The 20064-nt window shown below is 37.3% G+C and overlaps 3 protein-coding genes and 1 long non-coding RNA gene across 4 annotated transcripts; 2 read left to right on the plus strand and 2 right to left on the minus strand.

The window, feature by feature from the left end:
• Positions 1 to 309: 309 nt before the first annotated feature.
• Positions 310 to 10377, plus strand: LOC132914653 (GTP-binding protein Di-Ras2). The gene is made up of 5 exons (XM_060973952.1): positions 310 to 597; positions 682 to 813; positions 1695 to 1904; positions 4625 to 4843; positions 5423 to 10377. The coding sequence occupies exons 3-5, from the start codon at positions 1767 to 1769 to the stop codon at positions 5654 to 5656; spliced, it is 591 nt and encodes a 196-aa protein (XP_060829935.1). The 5' UTR covers positions 310 to 597; positions 682 to 813; positions 1695 to 1766; the 3' UTR covers positions 5657 to 10377.
• LOC132914655 (uncharacterized) lies at positions 2509 to 4308 on the minus strand. The gene is made up of 2 exons (XR_009659637.1): positions 3824 to 4308; positions 2509 to 3403 (listed from the first exon to the last, which is right to left on the minus strand). It is a non-coding gene; the product is annotated as an uncharacterized LOC132914655 (long non-coding RNA).
• Positions 10378 to 11183: 806 nt separating the features above from the next.
• On the plus strand, positions 11184 to 16276 carry LOC132914814 (doublesex- and mab-3-related transcription factor A2-like). The gene is made up of 4 exons (XM_060974230.1): positions 11184 to 12196; positions 12535 to 12755; positions 14599 to 14835; positions 15150 to 16276. Exons 2-4 carry the CDS (start codon positions 12552 to 12554, stop codon positions 15792 to 15794), a joined length of 1086 nt encoding a protein of 361 aa, XP_060830213.1. The 5' UTR covers positions 11184 to 12196; positions 12535 to 12551; the 3' UTR covers positions 15795 to 16276.
• Positions 16277 to 16465: 189 nt separating this feature from the next.
• Positions 16466 to 19927, minus strand: LOC132914813 (parafibromin). Its single transcript, XM_060974228.1, has 4 exons — positions 19658 to 19927; positions 17975 to 19242; positions 17746 to 17887; positions 16466 to 17669 (listed from the first exon to the last, which is right to left on the minus strand). Exons 1-4 carry the CDS (start codon positions 19786 to 19788, stop codon positions 17633 to 17635), a joined length of 1578 nt encoding a protein of 525 aa, XP_060830211.1. The 5' UTR covers positions 19789 to 19927; the 3' UTR covers positions 16466 to 17632.
• Positions 19928 to 20064: the final 137 nt, after the last annotated feature.

The following is a 20064-nucleotide window of genomic DNA, read 5'->3' on the forward strand; positions in this document are numbered from 1 at the left end:
TATGTCTACATCAGCATTTTAGGAAACCATAGCAGTATGTCACCAAGCTAGTCACTCTGATCATCCTTCTACATAATCAATTAACCAGAACTGCATGAGAGAACAGAACAGGAGTTGAGTTGCAAGCAGAGTCCTGCAAAAGCAAGGTAGGTGGGACTGGAAATCACGCACAGTTGACGGTGCACGTGCGTGTGCACCGGCACACGGACGCGCTATTGATTTTCCACGGCACTTTCGGCGTAGTGCGCACGTACCTGACGCACATACACACGTTCGGCTGTGCGGAGTGGGGTGAGCCCCGGTGCGGAGGGCGTGCGCTTCGTTTTCCATCGAGATCGTGAAAGTTCACGGCAGCGAGTAGCCGGACATAGAAAGAGAGAGTGCTGAGAATATGCTGATCCCGTGGCCGGTGAAAATCGAGCGCAACACCCGTCGATCGATCATTTGCTAATTAACTGCCGTGGTTAAGGTACTTGGACGTTGGACAGGTGACCCGCTTTGCCAGGACATCGACACTGGATGAGTATCCTTGGCCAGGCCAGTTATTATCGTCCCGGCTCCTAGAAGGCTCCTTGGTCTAGCACGTTGACTGTTTCGGTGGGCAGAGGATTCCTTTGAACCTTAACGGAGCTCGACCTCCAGTCTGTGAAGTTCATTACTGATTTTTGAATTAGGAAGAAGAGGCAAGCAAGTGCACACGGGAACGTCTTCTTCAGTGAAACGTCTTCTTCAGGAACTATATCGGTTTCCTGGAAGTCAAAGTGACTTGTTCGACGAAAAGAGAGCGCACGGCGGTATCGTCTGGCCCACAAGGTTCACCAGACACTTTATTATCTGCAGACCCTCCGCATCACCGGGTCAATGCGATCGTGATCTTATCGTCTAATGCGACTCGTGACGCGTCGACGTTTAACCGTGGTCGTGGTTCAGTAATTGGTCAAGAATATCTCGCTCCAGGGTTCTCGGATACCTCTCTGCTGTTTGTACTGATTATTTTTTATTTCGTTCTTTCTAGATGATCTCAAGAGTGATTGGTATTGAAACCCGATTCACACGTTTCTTAAATCGTCGTCGATATTACCATTGAGCCTCCGAAGTGAAAACGTTGTTTGATAACGTTGACAAGAGACTCGAGTCTCAAACATCACTTGTTGAATATATACACATATAGAGGGATGATTACGGGTCGTAAGAGGATTTTCAAGTGGCATTTATATCGGGCCGTCGTTTTTCTCGCCGAGTAATCAGTCAATCGAGCATTCTAATATCGCTAAAAAAAAAAGAAAAGAGTTCTATTAAAAAATTATACAATCTATTGGAAAATTGCAGACGAAAAAGATAGCACGTGGAGCAGTAGCTTGATGACTACACGTTGACTTTATTCATTAAGCTTTCAACTTGTGATTCAATCATTCGATGATAATTGGAGATACAGTAGTGTTACAATCCATATATAATTTGATCGATGCTCAAAGTGGTTCGCTTTGTAGTTAAATCAGCCAGTCGTTAAACGTCATCGCACTCGTGGGAGTCGAATAAAGAGAGTACATACATTGGTCAATGTAAACAGCAACCGGCAGAGGCGTAAAAAGAGGGAAGGAGAGATTCTAGGGTGGCGGAGGGTTGCTGCAACCTTTACGCAAAAAGCCGTGGGCGTGTGAGTCAATTTCGCTTTTGTACGTCGTGTGCGACAGACAGATTTAAACGGGATCACGGACGGACCCCGACTGGCGGGGGTTAACATCATCGGGACGGCAGATGTCAGGATGCCGGAGCAGAGCAACGACTATCGCGTGGTGGTGTTTGGGGCAGGCGGTGTCGGCAAAAGCTCTCTCGTGCTGCGTTTCGTGAAAGGAACCTTTCGTGAGTCCTATATACCCACTATCGAGGATACGTACAGACAGGTAAGCCTAAGAAGGATGCGTGGATTAGTATACTTTATACATGGTGTCCCGGTAATCATGGTAAAATCGGCAAGGGATTGGTTCTACACGAAAAAATAAATTGGAAATATAGAATACAATTTTCTTACGCGATGCTCCGTTTTCGTAGGAAATCGAATTTGAAAATTATGGATTGCGGATTTTTATGCAAATTGATATTTTTATAAATCAGCGTGATAGTTGCCACGGGGGTCATCGGTGACTTACAATTTTCTAAGAATCATTAAATTAAGATAAATTTCATACACCAAGAAATGTAATATGTTGTATTAAATATAGGTTTATAGGTTATATAAATATAGGTTATAAATTGAATAAATGAAATCTAAGTAGAAATTTCTTTCGTCCACTGGATCTTATAATTATAATTTGTTATAATTTGTATGCGTACTTTGTATATTTTTTCATATTATGTGCATTTTTTACATTTGTGCAATTTTAAATTTCCTGTGTGAATACATAAAAATCCGTAGCTTATTCATAATATAGCCGCGGGGTTGATCTAGATATCGATTAGATTCAATTGCGCGCGAATTTTATTTTTCATACTTCCAAAACCGATATAGTATATGAAAATTTGATTGTCTGTATAATTAGATAATTCATTTATCTATTTAATTAAGTCAGTTAGAAGCGAAGTTGATCAATTCCAGCAAATTTTTAAAGAATGTTTTAATTTTATCAGTATGTATTTAGATTACTATTTAACTTTTTAGAGATGGAATATATAAATTTTACTTTCCATACTTTCAAAAGCGATCTAGTGTGCAAAATATTTTAGTATCTTTTTTAACAGATGATTTATTTATTTAATTAAGTTAATCAGAAGCAAAATTGATCAATTTCAACAAATTTTTGTCGATATACATTTATATACATTTGCATTGAACGTTTTAAAGACGATATACATTTATATACATACTTCAATATACGTTCTCAATATTATATTTGCATTTAAGGTTTCAAAGACGGAATACAGGTATCCTCGTATAACACGGTACAGTTACATTCCAATCTTAGCGAATCTGAATGAAAATTAACAAAAGTATATTATTCTCTGTTTATAACTAAGAGAAATATCTTTATTGAAACAATCTACAATTAAGAGAATTACGTATTACGTATATTACGTAAGCGAGGGCAATTTCCTTTCTGGCAAAATATCCTCATCTTCTGATTTTCGTTGATTTATGTACGATTTCCATTTACGTTTGTTGTAAAAAAATGTCATCGATTTTTCATCAGAAAAGCTCCAAATTGCTACTTTCCTAGAAATGAATTAAAAATTTCCGTATGTATTCCAAAATTCTTGCACATTTGCTCGAATAATGAATATCGAATTATACTACTTGCACTTAAAAATTCTCATTGCCTACTATGTTGCGTGCAGAATTTCCTCAATTTTCAAATCGTATTAGAGCAAATGTTGCAGGCCTACCATGTTGTACAAGGATATGTACCTGTAAGTTTCGATAGAGTTGGTCAGTTCAATTTCCGTGTGTTTCAATATCGAAACAGCCTAGATACTACGTTAATGCATTTCTTATCATTTAAATCGATTTCACGATCTCGTATATCGAGACTATCGCACGTTTGATAATTAACCGGGGAAGTAGTATAGAATTGGATCGGACAGGCGATGCAAGTAGTAGAGGTATGTCGTATATGAAACAGAGGTAATAGATTTTCCCGATCAGATAAGTAACAGGGACCGTCGTGACGTAAATCGCTGATGCTTCACCGATGATTCATACATGATGCAAGATCATTGTTCTAATCGTTCATCTCCTAACCATTATCTCGTTCTGTAATCACGAGATTCACATGGAATCGAGCTGCGATTAAACAATCGATCTCCTCGACCGAACAACGTTTTCTACCTCTGTTTTTATTTGCATTTCAAATCCATTGTTCTCTCGACATTGTTATATAACTCGCCAGAAAACGAGATAATAGGGTTAGGTTAGAGATACGATTCGAATACCATTTGAATACGTTTAACTTTTAAATCAACCCTCTATTATTTCATAATTAACGATGCTTCCTGTTCTGAATCTTTTAAGATATGAATGATATTAATTTTCAATCGATGCATTTTTTATATTATCGTATATCGATATCTAGTGGTTATCGATATATCGCTCATTCAATGAATTTTAACGTCATATTTTAACCATAGAGATATGGTCTTAACAAAGTTACAACGATTCGATACATTCAAACTGAGTTTTTTCTAAAATCGTAATTTTTGTGTTATGTCATTGTTGCAGTAGATGAGTGATATATATACATATTAATGAAGGCTTTTCCTTATCGACATTAATAACGAATATTATGGATCGCGTTGCGATTGGGATTGCGCGATCGATCGATTAGTGGATAATTCAAATTATCGACGATCCCGTTCAATTGATCGTTTGCTCAATTTCTAACATCGATTAAGCGATCATCGATCGCGATCGTAAGTAGATTTAAATTATTCCCTAATCGATTGATGCAATGTCAGTTTCAAGCTCGTTGAAACTATCGAAGAAGTTTCGGAACGAGAAAAAAGAAAGTATAAGAAAGCTTCGTTGGTGGAACTGTTGAGACCCGTGCTGTGTTTGCGACGAGAAGCGTGGCGAACTAACAGAGATATTCAAACGGGCGAAAATGGGACGATTATGCTACGAATATTTCAGGTGATAAGCTGCAATAAAAACATATGCACGCTTCAAATTACGGACACAACGGGGTCTCATCAGTTTCCCGCGATGCAACGGCTCTCCATAAGCAAAGGTCATGCCTTCATCCTGGTGTACTCGGTGTGCTCACGGCAAAGCCTCGAGGAACTACGACCGATCTGGGCTATTATTAGGGAGCTTAAGGGACAGGACGTATCACAGATACCTATAATGCTGGTAAGGCCTATTCTTTTGGTTGTCTCGTTTTCCAGTTGTGATATTTTTCTAGCAAAATGATGATGTATAATATGAAGATTAAAGTGAGAAAGCGAGGAATGTTAAAGAATAAATATAACTTGAAGAGTAGGAGAAAACAAGGATTGCCATAAAATAGTTTTATCGAGAAAATTAATATTTTAGTTCACGAGAGGAAGAACATTTAATGAATTTAACTGTATTGTTCATAAAACGAAGTTTATACCTTAGACATCGTAAAAAATGAGTAATAAAACATTAATTATTTTTATCCTTGTTTTGTTCCAGTGCAGAGTGGAACAAACAACTGAATGAAACCAGTACACTAAATCTTTAACGCTGTTTTATGGAGACATTTTGGACATTATAACCATTGTAATTCGATAGTTCTCTAGTCCCAGTTGTCAGAAACAAAATGTATTATAAAGTGGAAAATCACTAAAAATGGACATTCCTCGTTTCTTCTCATCTTTCATATTTAAAGCAATCTTTCTATAAATTCTTCACAAAAAGAATAACAATATAATTTGATATTTCTACTTGATTCTCATTATTTAACAGGTTGGGAACAAATGCGACGAGAGTCCATCGGTGCGCGAGGTATCGATGAGCGAAGGAGCAGCAGAAGCCGCGAACTGGGGCTGTGGTTTTCTGGAAACATCCGCCAAGACGAATCACAACGTAAATGCATTATTTCGGGACCTGCTGATGCTCGAGAAGAACAGATCTGTATCGTTGCAGCCTGTACAAAGCAACAATGCGATCAGTCTAAAGGAAAAATGCTGCGTAATGTAACCTAGCAGAATTAGAGCAGCTATAATGGAAAGAAGTCACGGTGCATCGTGTACGAGGACGACCAGAAGGAAGAAGGAAAAGAAGGAAAAAGAAGAAGTTATTCGAAGGACAAAAGTAACAGAATCAGTCGGCGATTTCTCGACCCGGCGTGGCATCGGCCACGGTAGTCTCGACACGACCAGTAGTTAGAATAGATTAGATTTTGCGCGAACGAAAGGGACGATAGATATCCGTGAGACTACGTGTCGTACAGGGTGTATCTAATGCTCTTTTTTCATTAAGAAGCTTATTCTTGCGCAGATAAATAATTCTCCAGGACGTTTGTGGGTCCTCCAACGATGAGATCGGATAGATTGTGAGGTTGTGCGTCGGTAAGAGGGATAATAACGTGCCGATTGTTACGACGGTCGATTCAGAGCATTAGGGCCGCTTTGTAGTCTCTTTCTAAACCAAACTGTATTACTATACTATTGATAGATTTTTTAATTTTGATACAGAGCGACGTAACTCGGTCCGTCTTCTAGGTTTCACGAGACCAACGACGCGTTTTTCATTCTGTACCAGTCGGCTCGTTAATGGATCATTATACATTCTGACCATCAGCTCGATTATCCCGAGCTTACAATATGGAAGGGACACGATCGTTCTGACCGGCATAGAACCGATCTAGACCAAGTAACCGATCTGACAAAAAGCGATCGTCCTTTTCGTACCCAACGGAACAACGTGGATTTTCCTTGAAAGAGCAGTCAGTACAAAGCTTATAGTTTCGACCACGTTTGTTGATATATATGTATTAATGTACGATGAGATGTATACCGAACAGGTTCGACGATCCAACACAGAATCAACGCTCTTTCATGAAAATCTTCCAAGACCGCTGTCCGAGACTACTAACGCGATGATCAATTTCTGGGACTAGTATCGCATACAAGTTTTCTCCATCCGGAGATGGAGCATAGGGGCGAAACACATGCGAACGAGAAACGAAAAAAATTAGATAAAAAGTTGTTACGAGATTGGTTTTTGTTGAATAGTTGTAAGGTTTTTGTAACGATGCTAATTAGGATTTATTACTCGACACACGTTGGTTGATACAATTACATGTACTTACACACACTTACACGTACACGGACAACACACAGAAAGGCTTACATACGTGTACTAACACGCACAAACACACACAGAGTCATTAGGCACCATGCGTTTCCCGTGTTGACCCAAATTTTAGTGTTTTCCTCCTGTATGTCGTACGCACAGACGTAGGCTATTAGTGTTTGCGAGGAGACGCTAATTAAAGGGACTCGCCGCAAAGGGCTCGTTTGTTCCTCAACTCGAGTTTCGTTCATCTTGCTACTCGCGTTTATTGTTGCAACCGAGGTTCCTGGGCCAAGTTTGGGCAAACTTTTTCGCTATGATATCTCTGTCCTCTAGTATTACTATTGCTATCATTGATAAACAAATAGAGAGGGCGAAGGAGAATGTCTTAAAACAATCTTTTGGAATTTTTGCCAATTTCTTCAAAAGTAGACATTACGAGTGTTATCAGCTTGAAAAATTTGCCCTGACTGTCCAGCTCATCTTTGTTGGAGCGATCGATTACTATAGTTTCCTTTGTATTTAACTATTATTCGATGACGTCTCTGTATCTGTGGGAGCCGAAGCTTCCTTTCATTTAAGAAACGCAATGGAGGCACGAGTGGATGATAAATTAGTCTCTAATTTGGTCGGTAGAGTGACTGCTTGTTTCCAGCGAACATCAACGAATTATGGTTCCAGCCATTTTATACGTGGTCGTCGTTTTGTCTACTCGTGCCAGCGTTCAATCATCGTACCGATAGTTTTAAGAAACAAACGCTGTAATTCTGTCTAACGCGTTAACGGGACAAAATACGTTGTTCCATTGATATTACGATAGACAAACGATCAATGACATTACCATGATCATTATTATTATTGTCGAATCGCGAATCACTGGGCGGTTGTTTCACGAAAGGAACACACATATCCTGTATTGTAACCGTGAGCATACAATCAGGTACGTGCGTACACCAGTTAAGGAATGAGGGCCGGTTTCATGTCGATTCATCGTTTTTTAAACCCCATATTGTCGTTTAAATCTAATTTAACAAATGAATTGTGGATATTTATGCAAATTCTAGTTATTGAATTTTTTTACTTAATGAGTATTATAGCAAGTACTATTCTTTGAATATTTTATATATTTATTTATACGTTATTTCAAATTTTGCATGACCGTATATAAATCTGCAATTTATTAGCAACTGATACATATAAAAAGGTTCATTTACCTATATACCTTTTAGTGACTAGAAAAGTTACGCACATCGAAATTGTTTTCTTGAAATTATTGTAAGGTTGAAAAGGTTTGTCACAATGTTATGGTCAGTATTGCATTAATTTCTTGGCGGCCTGATGCTCTCGCGTATCTATGCATGAATCTGTATATACATACATATCTGTATGTTATATTTAGATGCAAGGTTAAAAAGAGTCTAGTCAAAGGCGAATCTGACCTTATGAAATCGACCCTCAACATGCTGAGAGACGAGAAGAAGGGTGGCAAGTTAAGGGAAGGAAGGGAGGGGAAAACGAGGAAAACACACACATACACATGCGAATTAGAAATCGATATATCGTATTCTATGATTTTTTCGGGGCCAATCGGTGTGATTTGTATAAATTGTGAGCTTTTTCTGCGTGATCGTAGGTCGATTTCTATTGTTTTCACGGTTTTGCAAACAATTCGCAAATATAACTTCTGATTTAATCCTTTGTTAATCACGTTGGAAAATCTCTAACCGCGATTTTTGACGATTTTCTATCTGCGAAATCAGGCGATCCTTTTTACAGATGTTGGTGTTCGATTTTTAGCATTCGTCGAGAACATTGTATAATTGTGCTTCGTCTTATATACGTACATTGAATCGTGATTTTCAAAGGATTAATTTTGGAAGCTTCCTCGCGATAAGAATACGTTACGCCGAAGCGAAAATTTGTTTCAGTGAAGTCGCATTACTTCGTCCTTGTTCAAAGAGCGCGCGCGTCCGTCGCGCGTGCGCGGTAGATCGCCCGCTCAATTTTGAAATATTTATACGCGCCAGAGTACACGCATACATCGAGAGCATCAATTTTTTATCATATTATAATTGCCAAGGCACGCACGACCACGAAACATAACAGAACACGATGGATCTCTTACGATATTACGCTTTATTTTTTATTGTGTGTCCACGAATGTACCTGTGTACGATATTTCCAATAATCTGATCGTGGCTGTTATTCGAAGACAAAAATTGAAACAAAAATGCTATACTTAAAAAGACGGCATTGGGTAGATTAAAACGTTAAAAAAATAGGCAACGTTTCTATCAGAAGCATTTACTATAGAAATTCATAGATATAATTACTGTAAGAGAAACTAATAAGTTTCAGAGTGATTAGAACGCTTGATTCAATTTTTCTATAAGAAATAGAAAATATGGACGATGCAATATCCAAATAGGTGCAATATTAATGAGAATACAAATCGTCTATTATATTACAGATATATTTACTTAAAGATGTAAAAATCTAGATAGTGTACTATAAGTAATTAACTATTTCACTACGAGTCTTCTATAATGGCGCAGTGGTCTAGTGCTTGCCTTCGTACGCGAATGAACTCTGGCTCGAGTCCAGCTCAGGATAGAAATCTTCTATTCGATTTTTCTTCGTCGTTCTCTCCATAGATTTAATTCCAGTGAACTTTATTATAGAGCGTCGTCGATGTGTCAAATCGACTGTCACTTAAAATAAATCGAATAATCGTCGTGAAACTAAAAAACAATACTGAGAAGAAGATTGTCTTCGAATAATAAGTTCTACGATTAGGTATTTGAAGAGAGAGCGAGAGAGAGAGAGAGAGAGAGAGAGAGAGAGAGAGAGAGTGAGAGAGAAGGATACAGGGTCGTTCGTGCTAAAAATTCCAAAGAATACGTTGTCGTTATTTATGGGAAATTTACTTAGGCTTAAGCTTGTTGTTAAGTGATGATCGATTTTAAAAACATGCATTCTCTCGATAATATCCGTATCTTCTCATTACTTTACGAAAGAAAGGAGAGGAGAAGGAACCATAAATGATATGTGTATAACGACCATGATGAGGAAACAAAGCTAACGCTTGTCCACCTAGCTTCCTGCAGAAATTTCAGTGTAAAAAGAAGAGAAGCGTTTAAAATGAGTTTTAAGGAACTGGCGATAAAAATATGCGGTTGAATCGAAGGTGGGGGAGGAGAAGGGGACAATGGGTGTTAGAGAAAAAGTAAGTCTGTGATCGATATCGTGAAATAAAAATCAACGAAGTTTTACCATATCAACAAATAATCATATCAGTGATCTACCATATCCATATAACTCAGGTTGAAGCAGAAAATGTTATGAAAGATAAAATAGAAACAGAGAAGAAAGTATAACAATCAAAAAGGAGAACCAACTATATCTGATCGTGCAAATTAAATAAAAGATCCGTGAGTGTTTTAAGGGATTATTCAAATTTGGTTAACTCCCACCTTTGATCGGTCGTAAATCGACGGAAACGAAGGAATCACATATCATTGCTACGCGTTCCACAGTATACTCGCGGGTGTGCGTCTTTAGGAAGGCACGAAGAACGTTTTAAATATTTAGCGAAACGAAGAAGAGATGAAAAAAAAAAATAATTAATAACATTACCAATATCGATAATGATCGATTTATTGTTGCGATGGTTCGTTTATTATTATTATCCATACTCCAGAACTGTTTAACCGGCTACGAATCTGTACTCGTGAAGAAAATGAAAAAAATATTATAAAACCTGCGAATTATACAATCTTAATTCTTGGCAACAAGCTTGTTCTCTACAACCAATCACTCCACTTCCAGTCCTGGACTATCTCCATTCAAAATATAAGTATCATATTCTTTTTTCTGTTTTATATATTTTATTTCATCATTCAACAATATTATCTTGTATTCGTTTTTTTTTCAGTTTCAAAGCAGAAATAATTTTTGGTTATAAGGTTCTTCAGTTTAGTGCAGACTTCCAATCTTGGTCACCTTTATTCAATACACTGCTATTTTTCATATATTTTATTCAGCCCATTCAATAATACTTTGCTCTATTTTCTTTCAGTTTCATAATAAAAATAACTCTCTCTGCTGATAGAAAATTTTCTATTTTAATGGACATCAATAGAATACATTTAAATATCTTCTAATCGAGATTTCATATTACCAAATGATTTACTGTCAAGTGCTTATTACGGTAGCTACATAAAGTATTGACACATACCCTCATTTTCCAATGAAGTGTCTCTTTTCCAGATTCTACGTTTCATTTTCATCGTATCAAATCTTTGCAGTCATACAAGAATACTACTACAAGAATTAATTGCAACTTGAATTAATTAGTATGTAAATGCTATAATAAAAAAATAGTATGCCAATATGCGTTGTAACCACTGTGTGTACATCAGGGACAAAGTTAATCTACAACGGGAATGACATACATCGGATTATAAAAACTGTTGTGTATTTCAATGTTTACGTCAGATACATCGACTTCTAACACTATACTACATCGAACCTTGAAACGTCTCATCAGACTAATCGACTTGTTCAAGCTTAGCTTCTTCTGTTTAATAGAAAATTCATTCCTCGATGTATTATAATGGTTATGACGTACATATATGCTAGCGATGAGAAAGAAATTCGTACCACTGTCATTCTACTGTTAAATCATTTTTTACTTTCTTTCAGTCTCAAAAAAGGAATAGTTTCTTTCTTGTACAAAATTCCCCACTTTAATGGATATGAATGTAACACGTTGACAACATTGTTACAATGTAACAAACATCTCTTTCTAAGAAAAATTCCACATCATTGAATGATTCGTGGCGACAAACGTGATAGAGAAATATGTACTATACAAAGTATTAAAACAAGGAAGAAGGTTTATTTAAGGATTTTCAGTGAACGTACTGTATATCCATAACTAGAAGTATCACAAAAATTGTCAAATTAGTTGAACCTCGTTGAGACACCTTTGTATAAAAGCCAGTGGGCATATTCGCTATGAAGAATGAGACATTTCGTTACTATCCCTGATCGACAAGTGTCAGCAGATCCGTAAAATCGCAGAGACTCTCAGTGACCGGGTAGGAGTGGCGGAAGAGAACAAACATCGGCGGGCCAATCGTGAAGAAAGGGTGGTCCGGTGGATGTTTGTCTTGTTGCTCCTCCGGAGGGATGCTGGAATCGCTGTAGAGATAGGCAACGTGTACACGGTGCGGAGCCAATCGCGCGCCACCACGGAAACATCCAAATGTTGCAGAAGATTAGAGAGTGATTTCTTTCAGCCGGCTGGCCACTCAGTCGTCTATCAACAATCGCCCTGAGACGCCAGATAGTTAGCAATTTATTCGTTCCTCTCGCTGTTTATTCGCATAATCAAATTTGTATCTTCATCGTCGCACGAAATTAATATCTTGTTACGGTGTTAGTATGGAAAAGGGATAATAAATTGTTTCGTTAATTGCTAGATTGCAGATTTTTCCAAACGAAGATTCATATAAGTGAAAATTTTAATTTTTCTAAATTAAATTATTAAATAGTTTTGCGTCTTAAAAATTGTGACAAGTATCGTACTTTGTATATTCTATATATTTTTGTACATTGCACGCATTTCTGCGTCTTTAATTTAGCATAAGTGCGTAAAACTCTGCAGTCTAGTAATTACTTCTTTGTAGTGTTAACAAAGTTTTACTTTTATTTATACTTTCTATTGTTTCGTTTACTGTTGGATGACTCAAAATGATTAAATCTGTGGATATTAGTGAGTGATCAAAAGACTATGTTGCGTGGAAAGAGTAAAGGTAAAGAGGAGAACGAGGAGGAAGAAGGTGAGCTGAAGCAGAGGAGACCAAAGTGTGCTCGGTGTAGAAACCATGGCTTGATTTCTTGGTTGAGGGGACACAAAAGAGAATGTCGTTACAGAGAGTGTCTTTGTCCAAAGTGTTCTCTGATTGCTGAGAGGCAAAGAGTAATGGCTGCTCAGGTAAGAGTTCTTTTCATTTTCTACCAATTTCGATTCAAATATCTTATTCGACTAATTTTATTTTTATTATTTGTTATGATTTCGAGGATTTATCATTATTCACGAAGACACCTAACGAACACCGTGTTTATATAAAATAATAAAATTGCGTACGTCCACTGTGGCTGATGTATAATAACTTTTTGACATATCGGCGATAATTAATGAAGCATCTCGTGTTCCTCTGCGAGTAGATGGAAATGGAGAAAAAAAGGTCAACTTCGTCACCTTCGATATTTAATGAAACCAATCAGTGCCCTTCGTCATTTTCCATACGAGCGGAATATTGTTAAAAGTTCTTGACTTTTGAAAAAAAAAGAGGTGGTCAGGGGGAACTAATGACAAAGTGATATTCAGTTTCTATTGCACTTGTGCCACTCGATCTCCTGTTCCTCTGGTAGAAGAAAGAGAGTCGATCAAACGACGGGGGAGAAGAGGAATTAAATCCATTAACGCTCGGTGTTGCGTTTCATTTCTGTTTGCATAGGCATTATGACACTCGATACTTCATCCATCCTCTCGATCCGCTCGATGGAAACGTTGCCGCCAGTTTCTCAAACAAACTTGCGTGAAACACGGAAAATGTTCGCCTCTGAATCGAGCTTGCTTAGCTTCCACCAATCGGCCGGCTAATTTGTTTGATTTCTCTCGCGTTAATGATTCTACTATAACACAACGTTTGAAAAATATGAGGATTGTAAACGACATTTACACTGCTACTGAAATTCCATTTTTTCTCCCTAAGAGAAATATACTTTCGTTTTCTATTGGAAATATTATTGCATGTAGCGTTGTGAAAAAAGAACCTACAGATCTATGCTATATATTTTTCGTAAAATTGTTCTTTATTTTGTGAATATAGAGAGAGAAAAATTCTTCAAGGATCGTAATTATGAAATCAAAAACTGGAAGTAAGGCTATTCATTTCCAATGCTATTTGTTTGATTCGTCGTTTTATCTTGTGATCTTCTGTACCTTCTTCCAAAAAGCTGCTCAATTATTATATGAATGATTTAATGTCCAAAATCAATAAGTAGGCAACAATATTAAATGTCTATTACTGCTCAATATTTCGCTATGGGGTGAGAAATTCAATAATTGCAGTCAGTAGCATAGTTGGATCAAATGTTCAGTCTCACAGTATACATCAACAATGATGGAAGTGTTAGAAATTGTAGCGTAACTTGTTATTAGAGTCAATTTGTAATAAATTCTTTCTGAAAAAATTAATTATTAGACTGCAGATTCCATTTCCTTAAAAATGTTATGTTCATCGTATGAAAAAATGTTATTCTATATTTTTTACTTATCCTTTTACATAGAATCGCCCCTTGCCGATTGCAAACAGTTGAACCATGATTACTAGAACACCATTGTACTTCTGCGTACAATGTGCATTTTGTATATTAAATTTATCGTAAATACATAAACACCAGCAATCTGATAATTATTGATTTAGGACTTTCGGAATGAATATTCTTGGTAAAATCGTATTCTTTTTGGAAGAAGCGTAAAATCTAAAAGAGGGACTCTGTCAGACTTCCTCAACAATCCTGACGATGTGAAACAATATAGTGGGTGGTCCGGCCGGGAATAACACGTGCCAAATGGTCCCATATGTATCTCTATTGACATTGGCCGTTAAGAAAACACATATGCAGTATCGGCTAAGCGGCGGGTCCATTTATAAATTAAGCTCAGAGTCATGATCCGATCTGACTTCATTTTTCATTGCCACGTGCCAATATCTGAATTTCTGTTCTTCATTCACAGAAATTAATTTCATCTATGATATGATTTAAAGGTCGCCCTTAAGAGGCAACAGGCAGCTGAGGACGCTATTGCCCTAAAAATGGCTAAAGTAGCGACTGGACAGAGATTCAATCGACTTCCTCCAGGGAAAATATTTGGCATGGCAGTAACCGAACCAAAGTCAGTCGTAGACACTAACAAAGAAGAAGATCCTCCTCCTAAAGAGGGCTTACATATTGAAGATCCGAGGAAAGACAATTCTCTGAACAACCAGTGTCAGGATTCATCAGTATGTAATCATTAGACGGCAGATTTTGATGCATTTGTAGAAAGATGCGTATAATATAAGTTCCATTTTTTTAATTATATTCATAAAAATATGGATTTGCATAAGTATCCGCGTCCTAGTAAACATTTAGTAACTTAATTTAAATATATCTATATCATTTTAACAAGTTTGGAGCACCCAAACAAAGACTTGAGACAAGTACCGATACTTGAAGCGCTATTGTCATTTTTTAGGCAACAGCCTGCATGATTGATCGATGTAATATCAACAATAGCAAAAATATTGAATATCTGACTGGTCGATATGCTTTTTAGGCGATCAACGAGAACCCGCCAAAGTACAAGAGCCTGGTATTCAACGTGAACAATTCAGAGGAAACAAAAGAGAGCAGCGTGTCGCAGACTTCAGTGGAAACATTAGCTCGACTTTTTCCCAACACGAAGCTCTCGGTACTACAATTGGTGTTGCAAAGATGCGGCCAAGACCTCCTGAAAGCCATCGAGTACTTTGCCAGTGAAAGTTTCGGGATCAATTCGACCACCTACGCATCAGCGTTTCGACCACCTCAAACCATCAACGAGACCAGGAGTAACGAACATATTGCAGGCACGATGTTGGCTCCAATATATTCTAGTCTGTCCAGGAACTTCTACGGAGATGGTTACTGTTTGTTGAACATCGTTCCCGATCAGTTTCCCAAAAATATAGCAGATACGACAGCTTGCAACACGTTACCCATAAAGAACAGCGGACAACACGAGCAAGAGGGAGTAGCTCTAAATGTTCAGTATAACAATTACTTCAATTCTGGCGTACAGCAACAGCTGAGAGATCATATGTATGCTCAGGTTACGGATCATCTTTCACCGAGGCCTGGTTTTCTTCATTTACCACCAGTATTGCCGGGTATCCCCTGCGTGCAACCTAATTGCACTCAGTGCAGTTACAAATTTCCCTAAGCAACTGGAGAATTTTTATTTGATTAGATAGATTGATTTCGTTTATTTTAATTAAAGAGCTTGTTTAGATACCATTCGAATGAGAAAACACGACAATTCACATAGCCAAAATTGTATTTCAAACGGATTTAATGATTTATAACTCTGATGCAGATTTCTAGATCTTAGAACATCGTGTGCTCGCTGTTGATAAGGCTGATTAATTACGGATTTGAAAATATTATCAGCTTATCGTGTGTGAAACTCCACGTGAACTTAACGAGCGTTCGCGTGGCCTATGGTGTTGCTATCAGGGTAGGGGAATTTCCGTGATCGGCAGACCTTAATCTTCAAAGTTCAGTGTGACCAGCCGGATCAAGCGAAGCGTGTTTCTAGCATGCATCGCTTGTCCCAATGGCATACTCGTCTCTCTACCGATTGACCTTTGATCGTGAAGCGTGAAATACAATCTGTTACAGTAGTTCGTGATGTTTTTTAAAGTTTTTTTTAAGTGATCACCTTGGTTTAATTTGTATATACCAATAGTCTTTAAATAGTTAATTTTCTTAATTATATGTTTAACATGTATCATTGACGTTTATTGTGAAAATTTTGAAGTCACTTTTCAAAATCGTTATTTTGTAGTAGAAAAGCATCTGTTCTCTATTTTATATAATTGCATTTTGTAATAATTTAGTTTATTAAAAAATATTTTATTTATTATTTTTTAATTGTTGACTTTTTTATTATTTAATTTGCTACAAAGGTACTTAAATGTAAACAAGAGTTTAAAGTGCTCTCAAACTTACCCTCCAACGTAAATAGCTCGCCTATTTATATGTTATTTACAACACGTAGCACCGAGAACAGGAGTCCCTATAAAGGAGATATTTTTTTAGGTATTTCTTCGGGAACTGGTTTGAAAGTTTCTCGCGGCGGCTATCGCGTAACTGCTAACCTAATAAGATGCCAGTAATCGAGTTAGGAAGATTCAATTGTCTGTATAAACAGTACGGATATCCTAGAGAAACTGTCGATGGCCAGAAGCGATTTACTTTGGCCCCGCTTTTTAGGGAGGCGAAACATTGAGGTGAACCCCGCAGGGAATTCCTCGATTCGTCGTGCAGCGAATTACAAGGAACTTGACGTCGTGTTGAGAACTAATAATTCTCTTGGATTTTTCTTTCATTTACACTCTGAAACAGTAAGCGGAAGGAAAAGACAAACACTGAGATACACGAGCGATATATACTAGTTATTCTTTATTTGGTTCTGTAATATACATTTCACATGATGTACGTGAACATCTTCTTTTCTTCTCTCTCTTCCTTTCTTCTTCAGTCGTTCGTGTTGCTTCGTTTTTGGTACATGTATGGATATACGAAACATGTTCTTCTTCTTTATGTTCTATATATTTAAGAATAATGCTTGTTGTTGCTCGCTTAATAATAGGCACATCAGTTTATACTAGAGTAACCAATACCATAGTGAGGACTTCATTACGTGAATGTTACATGAGAATATTAATCTTACAATCCAGAATACTATGTAAAATCGAATCGAAAGATTAACAACGTTACGCGTGTGAATTGTTTCTCATGTATATCCCAGTTCGAATATATGTTCATTTCGGGTGAACATACGGGGATTAGTCTTAATTTATTGCCAAGCTCTCATAGTGGAACTCTTCAAATGGGTACACACGTGACAAATTTTCGCATTTTTCGAATATTCATATGTCTGTATATAAGTATGTACATGTTAATTTGCTCAGTAATATATACAATGTCTCAGTGTGTAAGGTAGCGAAAATCGTGCACCCATGTTAACGATAACCGTGATCTTGAACAGGATCAAGTTTAAAATCGAAGATGTGGCTTGTTTTTAATCATATGTCTGTAATGAAAAGATACCAGGTAAAGTAATTGGAGTATTATATGCGTATTTGAAGGTTCTATGAATAGATACATACTTGTCAAGATGTTCCCAGAATACCATTAATGCTGCCCGATCCAAATGTCTTTTTGTTCTGCTTAGTTCTATCACCGTTACCGCCCAACGTGCCACATTTGCATCTAGCCTCATTTCGTCGTATTTTAAATGAAATGCACAAACTATAAAAATAAAAATAAACCAAATTAAAATCTGCCCTCGTACTAATGAATATCATATTATTCATATAGCAAAGGAAGAAAACTTACTTTTTGAAAAAATTTCAACAGGATTACCATCGAAAGGCCAACCCTTGAATTGCCAAGCTGGACCCATTACAAATACCGCCACGACCCTTTCCCAGTCTGCATTTGTAAGTTTTTGTGGATTATCTACTACCCTGTATGGTACCGTGAGCCCGCCTTCCTTTCTTCGTTGCAGAAGGACCTCGTTCTCTCGTTTACTGCCTTGTGCTCGTTTTTCTTCGTTACTGACGTATTTCAGATCCTGTAGTATATCTTTCGAGTTATACATCGTGATCAGTGATGTATTTGCACTTGGAATGATGATAATAGGAGTTCTGCTAGGACGCTTATTCTGCGCTGCTTGCTGCGGTGTAAGTTTAGCAGCGGAAGTCGGTAGCAAGCCAGAACTAGGAGTCGTGGAAGGATTACTTGGCGGTTTTCTAACAGCTGGATTAGTGCCTTCTGTCACAGACTTCAGAGTCATGCCGTGATAAGTACCCATAGTGTCGATTTTGAATCCTTCTGTCTCTTCTTTTTGTCTGATAAACCTTTCCTGATCGTAACGATTGTAAACAGCTGGCTGCGGTAACGGACGCATGGGTGTGGAGCGTGGGGTAACTATAGGTGTTGGTGCAGCAGGACCCTTCTGTCTACCCTCTTCACGGGCTTTAATACTCTGAAGAATTGCGAATATATTCTTCGCAAATATTTTCCCGCTACTCTGTAAAATAGTTGCGCGTGTTCTCCATTGTCTTTCTCTAGAAACTATGTCTTTCGTATCATCAACATCCATCAGTATAACACGCAAATCAGATCCCATTCCAATATCATCGTTTTCTTTAATTGTGGTACGTTTTTTAGCTAGACGTTTAGCCTTGATAGCTGCAATCTTTTCAACAGACATTGCCTCAGAAAGGGACTTAATGTTATCCACTGTGACGGAAGCTTCCTTTGGGGCATCCAGCCTGGCAGCAAGTTGCTCTTTAACTTTCTGGACATGAGTCTCTTCAAAACGCGGCTTTTTAGAGGAACCACTTTCCAATCCATCTTCAGCTGTCCTTTTAACTTGAGTAGGAATTTCCAAAGGAGCAGATTTGTCTATGGCGGCTGATGTAGCAGTTTCACCATTGAGATATGCCAATAAATCTTTTCTATCAGGCCTTCGTACCACTGGTATATTCTCTGCAGCCGCTTGCCGCACATACACAGGATGTGTAAGTTGTACATGTTTGAGTAAAAACAAGAGGCACTCAAGGGTATAGTATTCCTTTGGCGTTCCTTCTTTGCCAGATCTATGGAAAATTACATTTTGTATTTATCCTATTTGTTAAATATTCTAATTTTCTAATTCTAATATTTCTGTACGTAAGATAAAACAGTACATTGGTAGCAACATCAATTTAAAAAATAGAATAAAAGATGATACGTTAGCGGTATGTTTTTTTGATTTGTATAACCAAAAAAAAACAAAACGCATAATGGAAGACATTACAAAAATAAAAAGTACAAAAAATGATTTTTCTTCTTAGTTTTGAAAATTGAAATATTAATTCATCAATCTTTGAAGATACTGACAATCTTTTCGCAAAATGTATAGTAATGTAATCGGTAGTAAAGAGATCATGCAGAAAATTGTCCAATGGTGGAAAGAAAGTTCGAGATTACAGTTGTTGCGATTAATTTTCTAAGAAATTAGTAAGCACTTACCCATAAGTTAAATAATTAGTTTTCACATTTTTTGGCCAAGAGAACTCTCCAAAGATTATTTGATTTTCACGTTCGATTATCTCTTTTTTATTAACATTATATTGCCTTAGCAAGCTCAATGGGTCCGCCATGATCGTGAGATTCTTGCCAATGTTGATATGAACTTCTCTTACTTTATCAAACGCGGATAGGAAAGAATGACTTTTACGATATGCGCATTTGTGAGTATTACACTGTCGAACGAAAGTATATATATGTCTATATTTATATACACTTATAGGTTACATCACACTTACACTTATTACACTATTACATACAGTTATAAATTGGTTGAACTATCAGTTAGTCCGACGCTTACGAGTATTTACCTCCTACTAGGCGGCCATTTTGTTTCTTCGTGATTTACA

The sequence above is a fragment of the Bombus pascuorum genome, chromosome 15, assembly GCF_905332965.1.
Source record: "Bombus pascuorum chromosome 15, iyBomPasc1.1, whole genome shotgun sequence".
Taxonomy (NCBI): Eukaryota; Metazoa; Arthropoda; class Insecta; order Hymenoptera; family Apidae; genus Bombus; species Bombus pascuorum.